The sequence below is a fragment of the Pelodiscus sinensis genome, chromosome 2 (genome assembly GCF_049634645.1).
Source record: "Pelodiscus sinensis isolate JC-2024 chromosome 2, ASM4963464v1, whole genome shotgun sequence".
In the NCBI taxonomy this organism is placed as follows: domain Eukaryota; kingdom Metazoa; phylum Chordata; order Testudines; family Trionychidae; genus Pelodiscus; species Pelodiscus sinensis.
The window spans coordinates 33,234,488-33,254,128 of NC_134712.1; the positions used below are offsets into that span (position 1 = coordinate 33,234,488).

Below are 19,641 nucleotides of genomic sequence, written 5' to 3' on the forward strand. Positions count from 1 at the left end.
TTCAAGGACTTCACTGAAAACAAAATGACTGACAAAACTGAAAGTTTGTCAATGCAACTTTTCCTAAAGTTTGAGGATTATTCACAGAATTCCCTGTAGACATTTAACACAGATGTTTGGGGCCTGTAAAAACTCTCAACCGCAGAGAACTCAATTCTGAGGAGACCCCAGAACGATTGATAAGAACATAAGAATGACCATACCGGGTCAGACCAACAGTCCATCCAACCCAGTATTCTGTCAGCCGACAGTGGCCAATACCAGATGCCCAGAGGGAAGGAACACAACAGGTAGTCCTGGCATGATCCCTCCCCTGTCATCCACCTCCAAAGAGACTGAGGCTAGGGACATTATTCCTACTCATCCTGGCTAATAGCCATTGATGGACCTAACTTCCATGAATCTATGAAGTTCTTTTGTGAACCCTGTTGAAGTCCTGGCCTACATCACATCCTCTGGCATGGAGTTCCTGAGATTGAATGTGCATTGAGTGAAGAAAAACTTCCTTTTGTTTTTTTTAAACCTGCTGCCTATTAATTTCATTTGGTGACCCTTAGTTCTTATACTGTGGGAATAAGTAAATAAATTTTCCTTATTCACTTTTTCCACACCAGTCATGATTTTATAAACCTCTATCATATCCCCCCCTTAGTCTCCTCTTTTCTAAGACGAAAAGTCCAAGTTTTTTTAAGTCAAGTCATTTATAGATATAAAACACTGCTACAGTAAGTTCTGTCTTGTAAATTTCTGACAGCTGAGCAGGATTTTCTGATTTAAACTAGGGCTTTAAACTACGTTTGTTGGGAGATGATCACCTAAGCCCTAAGGTAAGTCGGATATTGGAAAGAAATACAGGTAGGAAGGTGCATTGTCATGGAAGGGTATCAAATGTTCAGGAAGGACAGGCAAGGGAGAAAAGATGCAGTATGATTGCTCAGTGCTCCAGTATAAAATGGGAGAAAAGCCTGTTGAGTCTTTGAGTTAAGTTTAGAAGTGGGAAAAACACTTTGGGAAAAACAAGGGTGATGTCATGGTGGATATCTGAGGGTATGTCTACACTACAGCGCTAATTCGAACTAACTTAGTTCGAATTAGTTAATTCGAACTAAGCTAATTCGAACAAACGCGTCTAGAACTAAAAACTAGTTCGAATTAGCGTTTTGCTAATTCGAACTAGCAAGTCCACATTGAGTGGACTCTGAACAGGGCTTAAGGATGGCCGGAAGCAGTGCCGGCAGGGCATCAGAGGAGGACTTAGAGCGTGGAGATGCTGTCTCAGGCTAGCCGAGGGCTGCGCTTAAAGGGTCCCGACCCCCACCCCGGACAGACAGTTCTAAGGGGTGCCCCGCTTGAAAACCAGTCCTGGCTTGGATTGCCCGGAGTACCCACACTGCGCACATCACACCACTCGGCCATCAGCCTGGCTGCACTTGCTGCAGGCTGCCATCTGGGGAGAGGGGGCAATCGGGGGGCTGCAGGAGAGCTTCCACCCCCAGAAGCCCGCAGAGCCAGCCCAGTCCTCCCCATCGGGGGCTCATACCCCATTCCTCCCTCACCTCCTTCCACTTACCCTTCCCTAGCCCCCCTTCTTATTGATGTACAAAATAAAGATAACATTTCTTCCAACATTGACTCTGTCTTTATTGAACAAAACTGGGGGAGACTGGGAAAAGGAGGTGGGAGAGGGGAAGAGAAAGGCTGGGAGAGGGGAGGGCAACTAACATGATCAGGGGTTGGGAACAGGTCCCAGATGAAGAGAGGCTACAGAGACTGGGACTGTTCAGCTTAGAAAAGAGGAGACGGAGGGGGGACAGGATAGAGGTCTCTAAAAGCAGGAGTTGGGTGGAGAGGGTGCATACAGAAAAGTTCTTCCTGAGTTCCCATAAAGAAGGACTATAGGACACCAAAGGAAAGGAATGGGTAGCAGGCTTGAAACTAGTAAGAGAAAGTTGTTCTTCACAAAGCAAATAGTTAACCTGCGGAACTCCTTGCTGCAGGAGGCTGTGAAGGCTACAACTAGAACAGAGTTGAAAGGGAAGTGAGATCAAGTCATGGAGGTTGGGTCCATGGAGTAGTCTTAGCCAGGGGTAGGAGTGGTGTCCCTGCCCAAAGTTGGTGGAAGGCTGGAGAGGGATGGCACGAGACAAATGGCTTGGTCACTGTCTTTGGTCCATCCCCTCCAGGGTCCCTAGGGTTGGCCGCTGTCGGCAGACAGGCTACTGGGCTAGATGGACCTTTGGTCTGACCCAGGACTGCCATTGTAAGCTCAGGGCTCAGGGTCGGGGGTCTCAGTGGACCCCCTTGATTTTCATGCACACCTGCTCCTGGATGGCCAGGCTGGCAGCTCTCCTGCCCTAGACGGCCACTTTCCTGTGCCTAGTGCGGAGATCGTAGACAAGGTCCACGATGTCCGCACTAGCCCAGGAAGGTGCCCGCCTCTTGCGGTCCAGGGCAAGCTCCCGGGAGCCGCCACCCTGGTCCCAGGAAGAGGGGGTGGGCTGGGGGACATCGGGTGGGTGGCTCTGTGCCGTGCCAGGTGCAGGGTCTGCTGGCTGGGTGCTGGCAGGCTTGCACCTGGCACGGGCACCGTAGCCAGCCCGTGCCCCTTTAAGGGGTCCGGGGCCGGGAGGGGGGCATAGAGTTTCCCTGGTGTTGGCCAGAGTGGCCACCAGGGAAACCTGGGGAGGGCTAGCCTCCCACTAGTTCAAATTAAGGGGCTATACACCCCTTAATTCGAACTAGTAAGTTCGAACTAGGCTTAATCCTCGTAAAATGAGGTTTTCCTAGTTCGAATTAAGCGCTCCGCTAGTTCGATTCAAATTCGAACTAGCGGAGCGCTAGTGTAGTGGCTATGAATGTTAGTTCGAACTAACGTCCGTTAGTTCGAACTAACATTGTAGTGTAGACATACCCTGATATAGATCACCAGATCGCATGCATGAAGAAGATGAAGCTTTTTTCAGACAACCAGCAGAAGCTTTCTCAGCATAAGTCCTGGTTCTCAAAGGGAACTTGAGACAATACACAGCAACACACAGACAATCCAGGAAGTTTTAGAGAAAGTTGGGGACAGTTTCCTGGTACAACTCCTGAACAAACCAACAAGGGACATGCTCAGCTCAACATGCTGCTCACAAACAGGGAGGATTTGGTAGGGAAAATCGACGTGGGTGGCAACATGGGCAGCAGTGATCATGAGACAGTCAAGTTCAGGTTCCTAACTAAAAGAAGAAAGGAGAGTAGCAAAATACAGACGCTGGAATTCGGAAAAGCAGACTTTGACTCCTTCAGGAAACTGATAGGCAGTATCCCCGGGACACTATCATGAGGGGGAATGGAGTTCAGGAGATCTGGCTGTATTTTAAAGAAGACCTATTGAAGATGCAGGAACACACCATCTCAATGTACAGTAAGAAAAGCAAACATGGTAGGCAACCAGTTTGGATTAATAATGAAATCTCTGCCGAGCTTAAACACAAAAAGGAAGCTTGCAAGAAGTGGAAACTTGGTCAGAGGATTAGGGAAAAGTATAAATATGTTGTTTGAGCATGCAGGAGTATAATCAGGAAGGCCAAAGCACAATTGGAATTGCAGCTAGCAAGGCAGGTGAAGGGTAGCAAGAAAGGCATGCTAGCAATAAGAAGGTGGTCAGGGAAGGTGTAACCTAGTGACAGATGATTTGGGAAAAGATTATGTACTTGATGCTTTTTTTTTTTTGGCCTGTGTCTTTACAGACAAGGTCAGCTCCCAGACTGCTGCACTGGGCAGAGCAGTATGGAGACAAGGTGGGTAGTCCTCGGTGAAGAAAAAACAGATTAAGAACTATTTAGAAAAGCTTGACTCTCACAAATCCATGGGCTAGATCTAAAACATCTGAGCATGCTGACAGAGCTGGCTGATGTGACTGCAGAGCCATTGGACATTATCTCTGAAAACTCATGGCAATCAGGGGAGATTCTGGATGATTGGAAAAAGGAAAACATAGTGCCCATCTTTTAAAAGAGGAAGAAGGAGAATCCAGGAAATTATAAATTGGTCAGCCTCACCTCAGTCCCCAGGAAAAATCATGGAAGGGATCTACAAGGAATCCATTTTGAAGCACTTGGAAGAGAAGAAATTGATCAGGAATAGTCAACATGGATTCAGCAAGGACAAGTCCTGCCTGACCAACACATTTCCGTCTTATGACAAGGTAATTGGCTTTGTGGACATGGGGAAGGCAGTGGATGTGATATACCTCGACTTTAGCAAAGCTTTTGATACAGTCTCCCACAATATTCTTGCCAGCAAGTTAAAGAAGTATGGATTGGATAAATGGACTATCAGGTGGATAGAAAGCTGGCTAGATCATAGGGCCCAATAGGTAGTGATCAACGGCTAGATGTCTGGTTAGCAGTCAGTTTCAAGTGGAGTGCCCCAAGGGTTGGTTCTGGGACCAGTTATGTTCAACATCTTTATTAATGACCTGGATGTGGGGATGGATTGCACCCTCAGCAAGTTTGAAGATGACACTAAGCTAGTTAGATACGTTGGAGGGCAGGGATAGCATCCAGAGTGACCTAGACAAATTGGAGGATTGGGCCAAAAGAAATCTGATGAGGTTCAACAAGGACAAGGGATGGAAGATTCCAAAGCACTGCTATAGGCTGGGGACCAACTGACTAAGCAGCAGTTTCACAGAAAAAGACCTGGGGATTACTGTGGATGAGAAGTTGGATATGAGTCAACAGTGTGCCCTTGTAGCTAAAAAGGCTAGCAGTATGTTGGGGTGCATTAATAGGAGCATTGCCAGTTGATCTTTGGAAATTATTATTCCTCTTTATTCAGCACTAGTGAGGCCACTTTTGGAGTAGTGTGTCCAATTCTGGGGTTCCCATTACGTAAAGGATGTGGACGCACTGGAGAGAGTCCAGTGAAAGGTAACAAAAATGGTTAGGGGGCTACAGCACAAGACTTATGAGGAGAGGCCGAGGAATTTGGATTTATTTAGTCTACAGAAGAATGAGGTGGGATTTCATTGCAGCCTTCAACTACCTGAAGGGGGGTTCAAAAGAGGATGGAGAGAGGCTGTTCTCAGTGGTGACAGATGACAGAAGGAGGAGCAGTAGGGGAGGTCTAGGTTGGATATTAGAAAAAAAACTATTTAAATAGGAGGGTGGTGAAGCACTGGGATGGGTTACCTGGGGAAGTGGTGGAATCTCGATCCCTAGAGGTTTTTACATCCCGGCTTGACAAAGCCTTGCCTGGAATGATACAGTTGGGGACTGGACTTGGTGAACTCCTGAGGACTCTTCCAACTCTGTTTTTCTATGATTAGTTGCCAATATTGCCAGTGTTGAAAAGACAGGGAAGCTTAGCAAGCAAGAGATTGGCTTGTGCAGTAGACCAAACATACAACTCTGAGACCAAGGTACTACTGTATTCTAATCCTAGTTCTGAGCATAAAGTTAGCATATTTTGTTTGGGGCTAATTTTGTTGGAGCAGTCAAGACATTTAGAAAATTTGCTATTTAAAAAAATATTGGAACAAAAGGGATGTGTACAGGGGCTTCCAGTATACTAGGCGGGGGAAGGCATCGCCTTCCCAAACTGCGGGTATGTCTACACTAACACCCTAGTTCGAACTACGGTGGTAATGTAGGCAACCGGAGTTGCAAATGAAGCCCAGGATTTGAATTTCCTGGGCTTCATTTGCATAAAGCCGGGCGCCGCCATTTTTAAATGTCCGCTAGTGCAGATTCCATGCCGCACGGCTACACGCGGCACAGACTAGGTAGTTCGGACTAGGCTTCCTAGTTTCACGAGGAGTAACGGTAGTTCGGATTCATTCTACAGGATTCATTCTACAGGAGGCATTCTGGGGATGGAGCATTGCTGCTGCCAGTGTATGGTGGAGAGGCTGGAGCCACATGTCCTCTTCCCTCTCCATGCTCCAGGGCTGGGGCTGCCCTCATTCCACAAGGAGTAACGGTAGTTTGAATTAGGATCTTTAATTCCAACTACTTAGTCCGTGCTGCATGTAGCCGCGGGCAAGGAGTTCGGACAAAGGGGGATTTAAAAATGGCAGCACCCGGGAACATGCAAATGAAGCCCAGGATATTTAAATCCCAGGCTTCATTTGCAACTCCGCTTGCCCTAATTACCCTACCTAGCTCGAACTAACAAGCTAGTGTAGACGTATCCCTAGATCCTCTTCCTGTACCACAAACCCGTCATCTCCAGCCCCACCTTGGAGCCCTCACCCACTCCTGCCCCCTAGTTTTCTGCCACAGCCTGGTGAAAATGAGCAGGGGTTTGTCTACACAGCAAAGTTATTTCGCAATAACAGCCATTATTTCAAAATAACTTTACTAGCATCTACACAGCCAAACTGCTATTTCGAAATTAAATCGAAATAGTGGAGTGCTTATTTCGAGTTTGGTAAACCTCATTCTATGAGGAATAATGCCAAATTTGGAATAGCTATTTCAAATTAAGTGCTGTGTAGACATTTATTTCAAAATAGGGGGCCTCCAGCGTTCCCAGGGTACCCTGGTGGCCACTCCAGCCTCAACCAAGAACACTCCTCTCCCTCCCTCCTCCCCAGATCCCTTAAAGGGATTGACTCTGGCCACAGTGACAGTGTCAGCTCCAAGCCTGCCAGCCCAGAGCCAGCAGTCACTGCTCCGACCCAGTGGCCCCAAAACATGACCCAGCAAGCCACTGGCAGCCAGCCCTCCACCGCTCCCCAGGAGCAGTCTGCCAGTTCCCAGGAGCCTGCCAGGGCCCAGAGAAGGCGGTCACCTTCCTGGTCCAGGGTGGAGATCATGGACCTTATTCAGGTTTGGGGGGGGATGCCCCCAACATCCATGATCTCCGCACTAGATGGAGGAATGCGTCCGTCTATGGCAGGATAGCTGCCAGCGTGGCCACCAAAGGCCACATGCGAACCCAGGAGTAGGTTTGCATGAAAATCAAGTATGTCCGGCAAGACCCCCAACCCTGAGCCCTGAGCTTCCCTCCCCCTTCTTACCTTGCTTTCCCCTTCCAGCTCCGTCCTCCCAGATTTCCCCCTCCCCTCTTCCACCCTATCTTCTCCCCTCTCCCACCGTCTTTCCCCTGTCTCACCAGAGTTTCATCCCCCGCCCCTCCCACCTCCTCTCTCCCCGCAGTTTTGTTAAATAAAGTTTGTGTTCATGAAAATACATGTATTTTATATTACATCAGGAAGGGGGGTTAGGGAGGGGAAAGTGGAAGGACATGGGGGAGGAATGAGGCACAGGCCCCCAGTGGGGCGGGGCAGACCAGGGAGGCTCTTAGTGCTCCTCAGGGTGGAAGCTCTCCCACAGGGCCTCCCGGATATTGACAGCCCCCCGATGGACATCCCAGATGGCAGCCTGCAGAAAGTGCAGCCAGGCTCACAGCAACACGTCCAAGAGAAGCACCAGAGTGCCCAAGGGCAGCTCTGGCTCCATGTTGCAGAGTGCTGTGATGTCCCTAGTGAGGTCAACCAGAGCACACAGAGACAAAATTCTTTGCTGTCCCTCATTGAGGTAGGCAAGCAAGCAGGGAAAGCTGAGAACCGGCTGTCCGGGGGGTGGAGGGGTCCCTTTAAGCACAAATTAACTCCTGACCTGATGCCCTGCCGGACCTGGTTCCGGCTGACCTTAAATTCAATTCAGCTCCAGTCAGTGTGGACGCACTATTTCAAAATAGCAAAACGCTATTTCGAAATGTGTTTTGTGTGTAGACGCGTTATTTCGAAATATCTTGTTTCGAATTAACTATTTCAAAATAAGATATTTTGAAAAAATGCTGTAGTGTAGATATACAAGTGAACAAGGTTGGAGGAGAGAGAGCAAAGGAGGGAGATGAAGTGGGGGGCCTTGAAGAAGGGGCAGGACAGGGATGTGGCAAGGGTGTTTTATTTTCTGCACTCAAAAAGTTTGCATCCCTAAAGACTACTCAGACTCCAAGTCCAGTTTTGCTGTTCTGACTTTTCATATGGTTTTTACATCAGCAAATTCAAACCATTCTAGTCTGTAGTGGGGAAGAAATGATATTTTTGTAATGTTAGATTAATAGAGTCATTTTTGCATGCACCTAACAAACAGTCAAATTGACTTTCTGATTAACAGAGTGGTCAGATCAGCATTTCTACTACAGGAACATAAAATTAGAATGTTTACTCTGAAGCACAATCCATATGAACCACAAAATTTCATCTCCTATTCACTCAGCTAAATAGATTCACATATTTAACAAATAGGGGTCATATTCTTCTCTCTTTTTCACCCTTGCAACCACTCTGAAGTCACTCACCTTTCGCAAGCATAAATGAAGGAAGAATTTGATCCTAAATGTTTTACTGTTTCAGCCAACATCATTAAAAATGTAGCCTTTTGACAGATTTGTGATTTCATCCAATCATTCGACCAAGAAAATCTTATGTGACCACAAAACCCAGATATTTGAAAGAGCTAATTGAAAATTTTCCACAGACACAGTTGTCCCTTTCAAAAATAAGTAGTGTATCCAAATGAATTTATAAACTGCACTGCTCTTTTCCATGTGACCCTTACTGAAATTTGTCATTAAACATATTTGAACATAAAAAAAGCAAAAAATAAAATAAAATTGAAAATTGAAACTGAAAAGCACATGGGAACTGCTATATAGGTCACATGATTTAATCTGGTATATTAAATAAAATAAAAATACAATGGAATAAACAATGGCCCATATTAAATATTGCAATAGTAAAAAAGGTTTTAAATCTTACCTTTTTCACTAACACTTTCACTTTCAATCTCTACATCATCACAGCTCGTATATTCTGGAGTAGAAGCCAATTCTTCTTCTGAGCTGCTCAATGAAACCTGACGCATTTTACCTCCTTTTTTTGTTTTATGTGGCTTTGGTGGTGGAGGCCTTACTGACTCAGATTGATCTGAGCTGAGTGAATCATTCCTTAACATAGTTTCCATTTTTTCACGTTTTGTTTTCCGAACAGCAGAACTGGGATCCAAATGCTGCTGTTTCCTTAATGAATCAGTGCGCCTCATGTCTGGTCTATCCAGAGGAATTGGACTCCTCCTAGGTGTTGGAGGGCTATGATTTGTTGTCCTCTGACGATTGGGACTTGGTTCCTGAGCCTCTCTAGTTCTTTCCACCGAATAGGAACGTTGGTTTTCCATGGGAGCTCTGCGCTCAGATATAGATCTTTGCCTTGACGGTCGTTCCATCCTCAACATAGATATCCGGGACTCTTCCAGTTCAGTGTTTGCCAATGACACATCACTGTGTCTTCGTTCATGGCGTGCTCGGGACACTTCAGCATGAATACGCATTTGTTCCTCATATGGTTGTGGTTTGACAGGATAACGAGCCAAATTAGGATCACTTCGGTACCGTGCCTGGTATTCCTCTTCTCGCCTCTGCCTCTCATATTCTTCTCTGTTCTGCACATCATCTTCCTCTACAGAATACTCTTTGGAATGTCTGTGAATTCTTCTGTTAGAATCTCTGTAGTCACCAAGTTCAGGTTCTTCGTATAGCTGAGACCCACGTTGTGATCGTCTATCTGTATAATCTGATGGTGACCTTGGCATTGCACTGTCTGATGTAGCATATTGTGAGTATTCGTCTCTCTCGTCCCTTTGGTCGTATCTTCTGTTCTGATCTCTCGATACTGATGGGCTTCTTTTCCTAAGTAATAAAGACAAACAACAGGTAAGAGAATTCTGACCATGCTCCCAATAACATAAATATATCTGTTACTTAACATGGACTAAGAAGGTACTGTGGTTAGCGGATTCAAACACAATCATTCCATACTTCTTTCCTGATTGCATGTGTGCTCGCACCTCTTTATTTTATTTTATTTTATTTTATTTTATTTTATTTTATTTTATTTTATTTTATTATTTTGCAGAAACTTAAAGAGAATTTGCCATGTTGTATATTTCTTAAAGGTTCACAATTCACTGAAGCCAAAAATATTAAAAAGAAAAATTGTTAATGCCATAACAACTAAACATTTCAAAAACAGAATGTAAGTACTCATGCCACTTCTATAACGTGACAGCCATCTTACAAACTTCTATATGACATAAGTCATCGTGTAAATGTAAAGCCAATAAAAGTATAAGTTAATTATATACTATAGAAATATAGGACTGGAAGAGATCTCAATAGATTATCTAGTCCTGTCCCATGCACCTAGGCAGGACTAAATATTATCTAGACCAGAGCTAATCAACACGCCTCCCATAGGCTACATGTGGCCTGCAGCCTGTTTGTTTGAGGCCCACAGTGCAGTTTGGGTTTACGAGGGACTCAACATGAAGCCAGCAGGCGGGAGCCAAAAAAACCTAATTGATCAATATAATGGTCTTCTGTTGATATGTGTTTTAATAATTAAATTCCAGGAATGTCATTGCTCATTAAAAGTGCTGTCAATTGGATGGAAATTGATTAAATATTGCATTTTATTAATATCAGCAGAACTGACTTAAATCAGGCCTGTGTGGTGTGCAGTCTTGCCTTAATCTTTGTATTTATGCCTGTCAGTGTGAAAGCAGCTATTTCCATACATATTTGCATGTATATGCAACCACACTTATGTTGCAGCCCTCGGCATGTGCTGTGAGTATCATTCTGGTCCCTGGGGCTTCCAAAGTTGAGTAGCCCTGATCTACACCATCCCTGACATGTGTTCGTCTCACCTGTTGATTAAAGCATCCAATGATGGAGATTTCACATTTCCCCTATTGTAGAGTAATTTATTCTACTGTTCAACAACTCTTACACTTAGGAAGTTTCTCTTAATAATTATCCTAAATCTCCTTTTCTAAATTTTAGCCCATTTCTTCATAACGTGTCCTCAGTGGTAAAAAAAAGAACAATTTATCATTTCCTGTAAAACATCCTTTTATGTTCCTAAAGACTGTTATGTCCCCCATTAATCTTTTTTTTTTCTTTTACAATCTAAAGAAACCCATTTCTTCCAATATTTACTTGTAGGTCATGTTTTCTAGCCCTTTAATTATTTTTGTTGTTCTCTTCTATAGTTTCTCCAATTACACACATTACTCCAGCTGAGGCATTAGCATGGAAGAATTACTTATTGTGTCTCTTACACCACTCCTTCTAATACATCCCAGGATAATGTTTGTTCTTTGTTTTTTTTTATTTTTGGTGGGGTTTTTTTTGCAACAGTATTATGCTGTTGAGCCTTACTTAGTGTGTGATCCACAATAAAAACCAGCTTCTTTTCTGCAGTACTCCTCTTTATGCAGTCATTTCCTGTTTTGTATTTCTACAATTTTTCCTTCCCTATTACAGTGCTGCGTATTTTCCTTATTGAATTTCATCCTATTTATTTCAGACCATTTCTCTGGTCACAATCATTTTAAATTTAAATCCTGTTTTTCAAAGCACTTGTAACCCCTCCTAGCTTGATACCATCTGAAAAACTTTAAACGTGTACTCTCTAGGCCATTATCTAAATAATTCATGAAGATATTGAATAAAACCAGACCTAGATCTGATTCCTGTGGGACTCCACTCAATATGCCCTTCTGGCTCAATTGTGAGCAACTGATAACTACTCTGCAAGTGAGGTTTTCCAGTCAATTGTGCACTTCATAGTACTTTATAGTAGGTTCATTTAGACTCGGTCTATATCTAGTTTACAGAAGGTTATGAGAGATAGTATAAGAAGCCATACTTAAGCCAAGATATACCATATTTACCACTTCCCACCATTCCTGTAGAGGAATATTAGATTGGGTTATATGATTTGTTCTTTACAAATCCACATTGACTGTTACTTATCTTATTTTCTTCTAGGTGCTTACAAACTGAACGTTTGATTAATTGCTCCATTACTTTTCCAGGCACTGAAGTTAAGATGGCTTGTCTTTATTGTTGTTTTAAAAGACAGGTATTATATTTGCTTTTTTTCCAGTCCTCAATTATGTCTTCCATCCTTATTTCTTAAGGATAAACACCAATGACTAAGGGATTTCTTCATCCTTTTTCCTGGGTATTTTAGGATGTATTTCAACAGGCCTGCCAACTTGAAGATATCTAGCTTGTTCCTTCCCTATTTTAGTATCAGCTCCTACCCCAGTTATACTGATGTTCTCTATAAAAACAATGAGCAATCTTGTGGCACTTTAGGCTATGTCTACATGGCACATTTATTTTGAAATACGCTATTTAAGAAGATATTTTGAAATAGTGTGTCTAAATGCCAAATGTAGTAGTGCTTAGCTATTTCAAAATAGAGTGTCCACGCTCATTGGACACTGAATCACACTTAAGGCCACCCGGAACCACTTCAGGCAAGGCATCAGGTCAGCACCCACTTCGTGTGGCTGCTGCTTGAAGCTATCTGAGGCTCTTGCTTAAAAGGACCCCCTGTACAGCAGTGTTTCCAGCTTTTTTCCCTTTGCCTATCTCCTCAAGGGACAGCAAAACCTTTCCTTTTGCCTGCTGTGGTTGCCCTTGCAGACACCTCAGCTTGCCAGCTATTGAGCCAAAGCTGCCTCTTGGCAGTCTATGGATATTGCAGCTTATGCTGCAAGTAATACAGCAGTTTCTGCAGGCTGCCAGCCAGGCTGTGTGGGAAGCCCACCCCCAGCTCCTCTGGGAGACCTTTCTTGGATCTCTGCAGGTACAGCTCATACAACCGAATCCCACCTTCCCACCGTGCACTGCTGATTGTGATGTCTGGACACCAGTGCCAACTGGTGGGACCGGCTCATCATGGAGCAGTGGGAAGACCAGCAGTGGCTTCAGAATTTCAGGATGAGGAAAGACACATTTCTGGAGCTCTGAGTGGCTCTCCCCTGCCCTCAGGTCACATGAGGCCTGCCATCCCCCTCCAGAAGTGTGTTGCCATAGCTCTCTGGAAGCTTGCCACACCGAATAGCTACCGATCCATCGGGAACCAGTTCAGCGTGGGAAGACTGACCATCGGGGCTCTCCTCATGTAGGTATGTTGCTCTCAGGCTACTGTCACAGGAGGGAGGGTGGACTGCTGGAATGGGATTCCCTAGGAAAAGTGGAGATGGCGGGGGGGGAGCCTTTTCAGAACTGCCCTCACAAAGCCTTGCCTGGGGATGGGGTAAGTGGGGGGGTTGCTTCTGGTGTTTGTTGGTGTGGGGGGAGCAGGGGTGTGCTGGGGGACCTCCCAAGAGCCCTGGCTCCGGTGTGATTCACTGTCTGTCTCCTTCTATAGGTGGTGTGGGCCATCAACACCATACTGTTGTGCAGGGTCATCCAGCTCGGCGATATGGACACCACTGTCGCCAGCTTTGCCCACATGGGCTTCCCCAACTGCGGGAGGGAGGAGGGGCTATTAATTGCACCCACATCCCCATTCAGGCCCCTGACCACCAGGCATCTCTCTACATCAACCAGAAAGGATAATTTTTGATAGTCCTGCAGACCATCACAGACCACCGAGGCCAGTTTATGGACACCTATGTCAGGTGATCAGGGAAGGCACATGATGCCCGTGTCTTTCACAACTCGAGCATCTTCGAGAAGCTGCATGCCAGAACATTTTTCTTCCTCTGCACCATCAGGGTTGGGGACGTGGACATGCCCATGTGCATAGTGTAGGAAGCAGCCTATCCTCTCTTGCCCTGGTTCATGAAGCCATACACTGGCCACCTCAACCACCCTCAGGAACGGTTCAACGCCAGGTTCAGCAGAGCGCGCATGGTTGTTGAGGGTGCCTTTGGGCATTTGAAGGCACAGTTCAGATGCTGGATGGAGGGTGTCCCACTCTCGTATCCTGAGCGTAGGTGGCTTTTGGAGGGAGAGTGTTCCATCCCGGTATCATGAGTACGGCAAGCCTCTACAGACACCCTGTGGCCAATAACACAAGAGTCCTCTGTGGCAGCCCCCTGATGCTGAGTGGCCAGGAGCGGCATGGCATGAGCTCCTACATACACAGGCTTCTGTGTGATCCCTAGGCCCCATGGGCCAAGCAAGAAGTGCCCAGCTACCCCTCGCCACCCATCACCTCCACCCCGTGTGAAGGGAACGTGATGGCACTCATGTGCTGTCCATTCCCCAGCTTCAGACGATGCCTGGGACACGTCCACAGCATGGGGTACTGGCTCCAGGATCAGGACAGTCATCGTGTTGGTGTCGTCCTGCTCCTCCTCCTCCTCCTCTTCTCTGTCCCTCAGGAGGAGGAGGAGGACTGTTTCGAGCCCCAAGTCCACTACCAGGGGAAAGGGATGATGGGACTGTGCACCCCCAGGATGTAGTCCAGGTCCTCATTGCAGGGGCAGGTATGAGATTCTGTCCCAGAGTGGGAGCTGGCCTCCCTGGCCATGACATATGCCTGACAGAGCTCTTTGACTTTCATCCACACCTGCTCCTGGGTACGGATGAACCCCTTGTTGGTCAAGTTCTCGGCCATGCAGTCATAGACATTAGCATTCCTGCGCTTGGTGCGGAAATCCTGGAGGTTGGTCTCATCACCCCAAAATTTAATAAGTCCAGGATCTCCGCACGAGACTAGGAAGGTGCACATCTCTTTTGGCTCTGGGCAGGTGCCTGGGAGCCAGTTGAGGGCTTGGTGGGAGCTACAGACTGGATCATGTCACCCAAAGGGAAGCTGTGGCAGCTGCTTGGTGGTTCAGGGCTGTCGGGGCCTCCTGCTAGCCACAAGCCTTTTCCCTTGAGGTGCCAGCTTTAAGGGCTCCAGGGGAAGGAGGGACTATAGAGTTTGTCCGAGGGTATGTCTAGACTACATGCCTCTGTCGCCAGAGGCATGTAGATTAGGCTACCCGACACAGTAAAATGAAGCGGCGATTTAAATAATCGCCGCTTCATTTAAATTTACATGGCTGCTGCGCTGAGCCGACAAACAGCTCATCAGCTGTTTGTCGGCTCAGCGCGATAGTCTGGATGCTCCCCTGCCGACATCAAAGGTATTTGTCGACCACCCAGGTAAACCTCCTGGGATGAGGTTTACCTGGGTGGTCGACAAATACCTTTGCTGTCGACACCCGCGCGTCCAGACTATCTCGCTGAGCCGACAAACAGCTAATCAGCTGTTTGTCGGCTCAGCGCAGCAGCCATGTAAATTTAAATGAAGTGGCGATTATTTAAATCGCCGCTTCATTTTACTGTGTCGGGTAGCCTAATCTACATGCCTCTGGCGACAGAGGCATGTAGTCTAGACGTACCCTGAGTGTGGACAGAGCAGACAGTAGGGCACCTTGGGAAGGACTGGAGGACCCTTATTGCAAAGTAACTGCATCTGCCCTGTCTATACAGCCTCCTATTTCAAAATAGCTATTTTGGAAGAGACATTATTCCTCATAGAATGAGGTTTACTAACACCAAAATAAGCCTCCCATTATTTTGAAATTATTTTGAAATAATGCTATTGCTATGTAGATACTTGCATAGTTATTTTGGAATAACAGACATTATTCCAAAATAACTTTGCTGTGTAGACATACCCTTAGGTATGTCTACACTACAGCATTATTTCAAAATATCTTATTTCAAAATAGTTAATTCAAAATAAAGTATTTCAAAATAACGCATCTATACACAAAATGCATTTTGAAATAGCATTCTGTTATTTCAAAATAGCACATCCACACTGATTGGATGCTGAATTGCATTTAAGGCCAGCTGAAACTGCGTCCAGTAGGGCATCGGGTCAGTAGTTACTTTCTGTGGCTGCTTCCTGAGGTTATCTGAGGCTTGTGCTTAAAGGGATCCCCCTGGACAGCTGGTTCTCAGCTTTTCCTGCTTGTTTGCCTACCTCGCTGAGGGACAGTGTGACGGGGCGGACAGGCCCCACACTGACGGACAGGGGGTAGCCCAGGCCCAGCTGGCTGAGAAGGCCCCGCCCCTCCGATCCTGCTGGGCATGCTCCCAGCAGAGGCCGGGTATAAAAGTAGAGGGATCCCTGCAGTCAGGGAGACCGCAGGGTGAGGGGGTAGACCAGGCCGGGCCAGTGTTTCTGCAGCCGCTGAGACTGGAGTCGCTGCTCATGCCTGACCCTGACACAGAGAAAGCAGCCACCGCCCCAGGGTGACAGGAGCATGCCCACAACACCGGCAAGTACTGCCTCAGAGGCAAATGGACCCCAGGGGAACCAGGGCGTGGTAGGAAGCAGCCCAGGGCAAAGGATACAAAGTTTGGCTTGGCGTGTATCGGCCGGATTCCCCGCTGAGCCGGCAGGAGCCATAGGCCCTGCATAAAGGGTCCTGGGCTGGGACCCAGTGGAGAGGGAGGGCCCGGGTCCCCCTACCACTCATTCCCCCTGCCCGGGATAATCAAACCCCGGGCCAGGAGAGGCTTCTTCGAGCGGCTAGGCCTCTACTACCATATATGCCCTGAGAGAGGGGCCGGGACTTTTGAGACTTTGGGTACCGTATATGCCCTGAGAGAGGGGCTGGGACTTTTGAGACTTTGAGTACTGTATATGCCCTGAGAGAAGGGCCTGGACCGAGGCACGGGCCAGTAGAAGGGGGCCGTGACCCCTGTCAGGGGCACACCCCCTGACAGACAGCAAAGCATTTTTGTCTCTGTCTGCTTTGGTTGCCCTGACTCGGGACACCAAATGGAGCCAGAGCTACCCCTGAGCACTCTGGTGCTTCTTTTGGACGTGTTGTTGCAAGCCTGGTTGTGCTTTCTGTAGGCTGCCTCGCAGTATCTGATGCAGCCCAACCCCCACACCATCCTCCAGACTGTCCTGGGGGACAGGGAGGAGCAGCTGTAGCTCCCAGATGCCAGCGTGCCCCGCTGCATCTGGTGTCTGGACACCAGCAGCGACTGCTGGGACCACATCATCCTGGAGCACTGGGGAGACAAACAATGGACCCAGAACTTCAGGATGAAGAAGGACACTCGAGCTCTGTGAGTAGCTCGTCACTGCTCTGCGGTGACGGGACATGCATATGAGGCCTGCCATTCCCCTACACAAGCATGTGGCCATCACCCTCTGGAAGCTCTCCATGCCAGATAGCTACCGATCTGTGGCGAACCAGTTCGGTGTGGGAAGTTCCACCGTCGGAGCAGTGCTCATGCAGGTATGGCAATCTCCAGCCACTGTGCCAGGAGAGGGGGTGCAAGGAGGGGATGAGCTGCCCTAGGGAAAAGGGCGGGTGCAAGTCCCCTCCACGGGAGGGTTTGTTCTGTCCCACCCGCACTATGGACTGCTTTCGGTGGCCAGGATTGCAGTGGGGGGTTGCTCCTGAGAGTGGGAGCGTGGGGCAGTGGCAGGGAAAGAGAACTCTCAGCCATCCAGGCACCCCAGTGACTGTTGGTGGTTTTGTGTGTCCCTCTGCACATGGTCAAGGCCATCAACAGAGTGCTGCTCCACAGAGTCATCCGCCTCACTGATGTGGACGCAGTGATCAAGGGGTTTGGTGCCCTGGGCTTCCCCAACTGCGGGGGGGGGGAACGCAATCTACGGGACACAAATACCCACCTGTGCGCCAGACCTCCAGGCCTCCCTGTACATCAACCAGAAGGGATACTTCTTGGTCATCCTGCAGGCTGTGTCTGACCACCGGGACCAGTTTGTGGACATTAACGTGGGCTGGTCCGGCAAAGCACACGACTCACGGGTTTACCGCAGCTCCTCCATCTGCCAAAGGCTGCACGCCGGGACTTTTTTCCCCGACCACCACATCAGGGTTGTGGACGTGGGTGTGCCTGGTGGGGGATGAGGACTATTCCGCACGTGGTAGCAGCGTGTTGTGAGCTGCATAATTTGTGCGAGAGGAAGGGGGAGGCTTTCCTGCCAGGCTGGATGGCAGAGGCCGACCACTTGGCTGGCCTGTATGCGCAGCCCCGCATGGCTGCCAGCTGTGGGGCTGTCCGTATCCGGGAGACCCTGCGTGAGAGCTTCCACCTGAAGGAGGGCTAAAGTCTCCCTGGTGTGCCCCACTGTGGGCTTGTGCCTCATTTCACCCTCACATCCTTTCACTGACCCCTCCCTAACCCCCTTTCCTATTAAATAAAGACACATGTGTTGACAAAAACAAACTCTGTTTATTGAACATAACTGGGGGAGGTGGGAAAGGAGGTGGGAGGGGGAAACCTAGAAGGGGAAGGTGAGGGGAGGAAGGGGAAGGAGAAGCTCAGGGTTGGGGGTCTTGCTGGCCCACCTGTCTCCCAGCACTGCGCGTTAGGGGGCCTCGGCGTTCCCAGGGGGAGCGGGTATGGAGGGTGGGGTACGTAGCGGGAGGGAGGAAGAAGTGGGAGGAGGAGTGGGAGCTGGGGCAGAAGCTGGGGCTGGAGCAGCAGGAGGCAGCAATCTCTGCACCAGGGTGGGTCTGCAGGTGTCGGAGATGGCACGGCCCTGGGCAAGCAATTCTCGCCAGCTCTCTCACCGCAGCTGCAGGTTTTCATGTATCCAGTGGTCGAGGGTGCAGTGCTGGCCTCATAGGATCCCCAGATGCTGCCACTGGTACTCCTCCTGGTTACTCCTCCTGCTGGCCCGGGTGCGGGAGGCTGTCCTGGGCAGGGTGGTGCACCTTTCAATTGTAGCTGCTGCAGTTGTAGAGAAACAAGAGAAGTGGTCAGTTATCCCTGGGGACACGGCGGGTGAAGCCCAGTCCCCCTCTGCATGGCGAGGGCGACAGGTCTCCACACCATCGTAACCGACGTGCTTGCACACAGGCCATGTTTGGCATGTCCTGCTATCTCTGGGAGTGTGAACTGGCCCAGGACTGCACCTATGCCACTGTGCTGTATCTATTGTCAGGGTAGAGGGGAAGGGGAGATGTGCCCTGCCTCTGTGTAGAGGGGGCTCGTGGAGGGAAGGCATCGTGCAGTGTCCCTCCCCGGGGTCAGTAGTATGTCATGTGCCTTCATACGTACACGCGTGTGGGTAACAGGCCAGGGCCCCTGTGTGGCAGCCAGCCGGGGTCACATGCCCAGGGTGGCACAGCATATGCATAGGTTGCTGCATGCAACGTGGTCAGCAAGGCCCACACACGCGGTCCCTGGTCTCCCTCTCCCTCCCCTCCCCCCACCCTTCATAAGGGGATAGTTATGGCACTCACATGTCGAGGGCTCCCAGGCCTCAGATGACACTGGTGACATGGGTTCTGTGATGCTTCAGGGGTCCTGGGTGAGTGCCATGCTCCCTTCAGGCTCCTGCGACTGCTGGCCGTAGTCCTCCTCCTCCTTCTCCTCGGTGTCATGGGCAGGGCCCTCGGCCCTAGGGTCAATGACCACCTGGGGAGCATGGACCTTCTGACCTCCCAGTATGCGGTCTAGGGCATCATAATAGGGGCAGAGGTCTGGGTCAGCCTCTGGTTAGGATCTGCCCCCTGAGGCCCTGGCATAGGCCTGCCGCAGCTCTTTGATTTTCATACGCACCTGCTCCTGGCTGTACATGTGGCCTTTGGTGGCCAGGCTGTCAGCCATTCGCCTGTACGTGGCGGCATTCCTGCATCTAGTGCAGAGATCATGGACATTGGAGGCTTCGCCCCAAACCTCAATGAGGTCCACAATCTCCACACTAGACCAGGAAGGCGCCCGCCTTTTGCGGCCCCTGGCAGGCTCTTGGGAGCTGCCAGCCTGCTCCTAGGGAGTGGTGGAAGGCTGGGTGCCAGTGGGTTGCTGGCTCATGCTGGGCCAGGTGCATGGAATGCTGGC

General features: G+C 48.7%; 1 protein-coding gene across 1 annotated transcript in view; it reads right to left on the reverse strand.

Annotated features, from left to right (window-relative positions):
* RIMS2 (regulating synaptic membrane exocytosis 2) overlaps positions 1-19,641 on the reverse strand; it is a 517,795-nt gene that overhangs the window by 410,196 nt on the left and 87,958 nt on the right. The window contains exon 2 of the mRNA XM_075920242.1: positions 8,762-9,687. Coding sequence (XP_075776357.1) covers positions 8,762-9,687 — 926 coding nt within the window. The remainder of the gene's footprint in view (positions 1-8,761; positions 9,688-19,641) is intronic.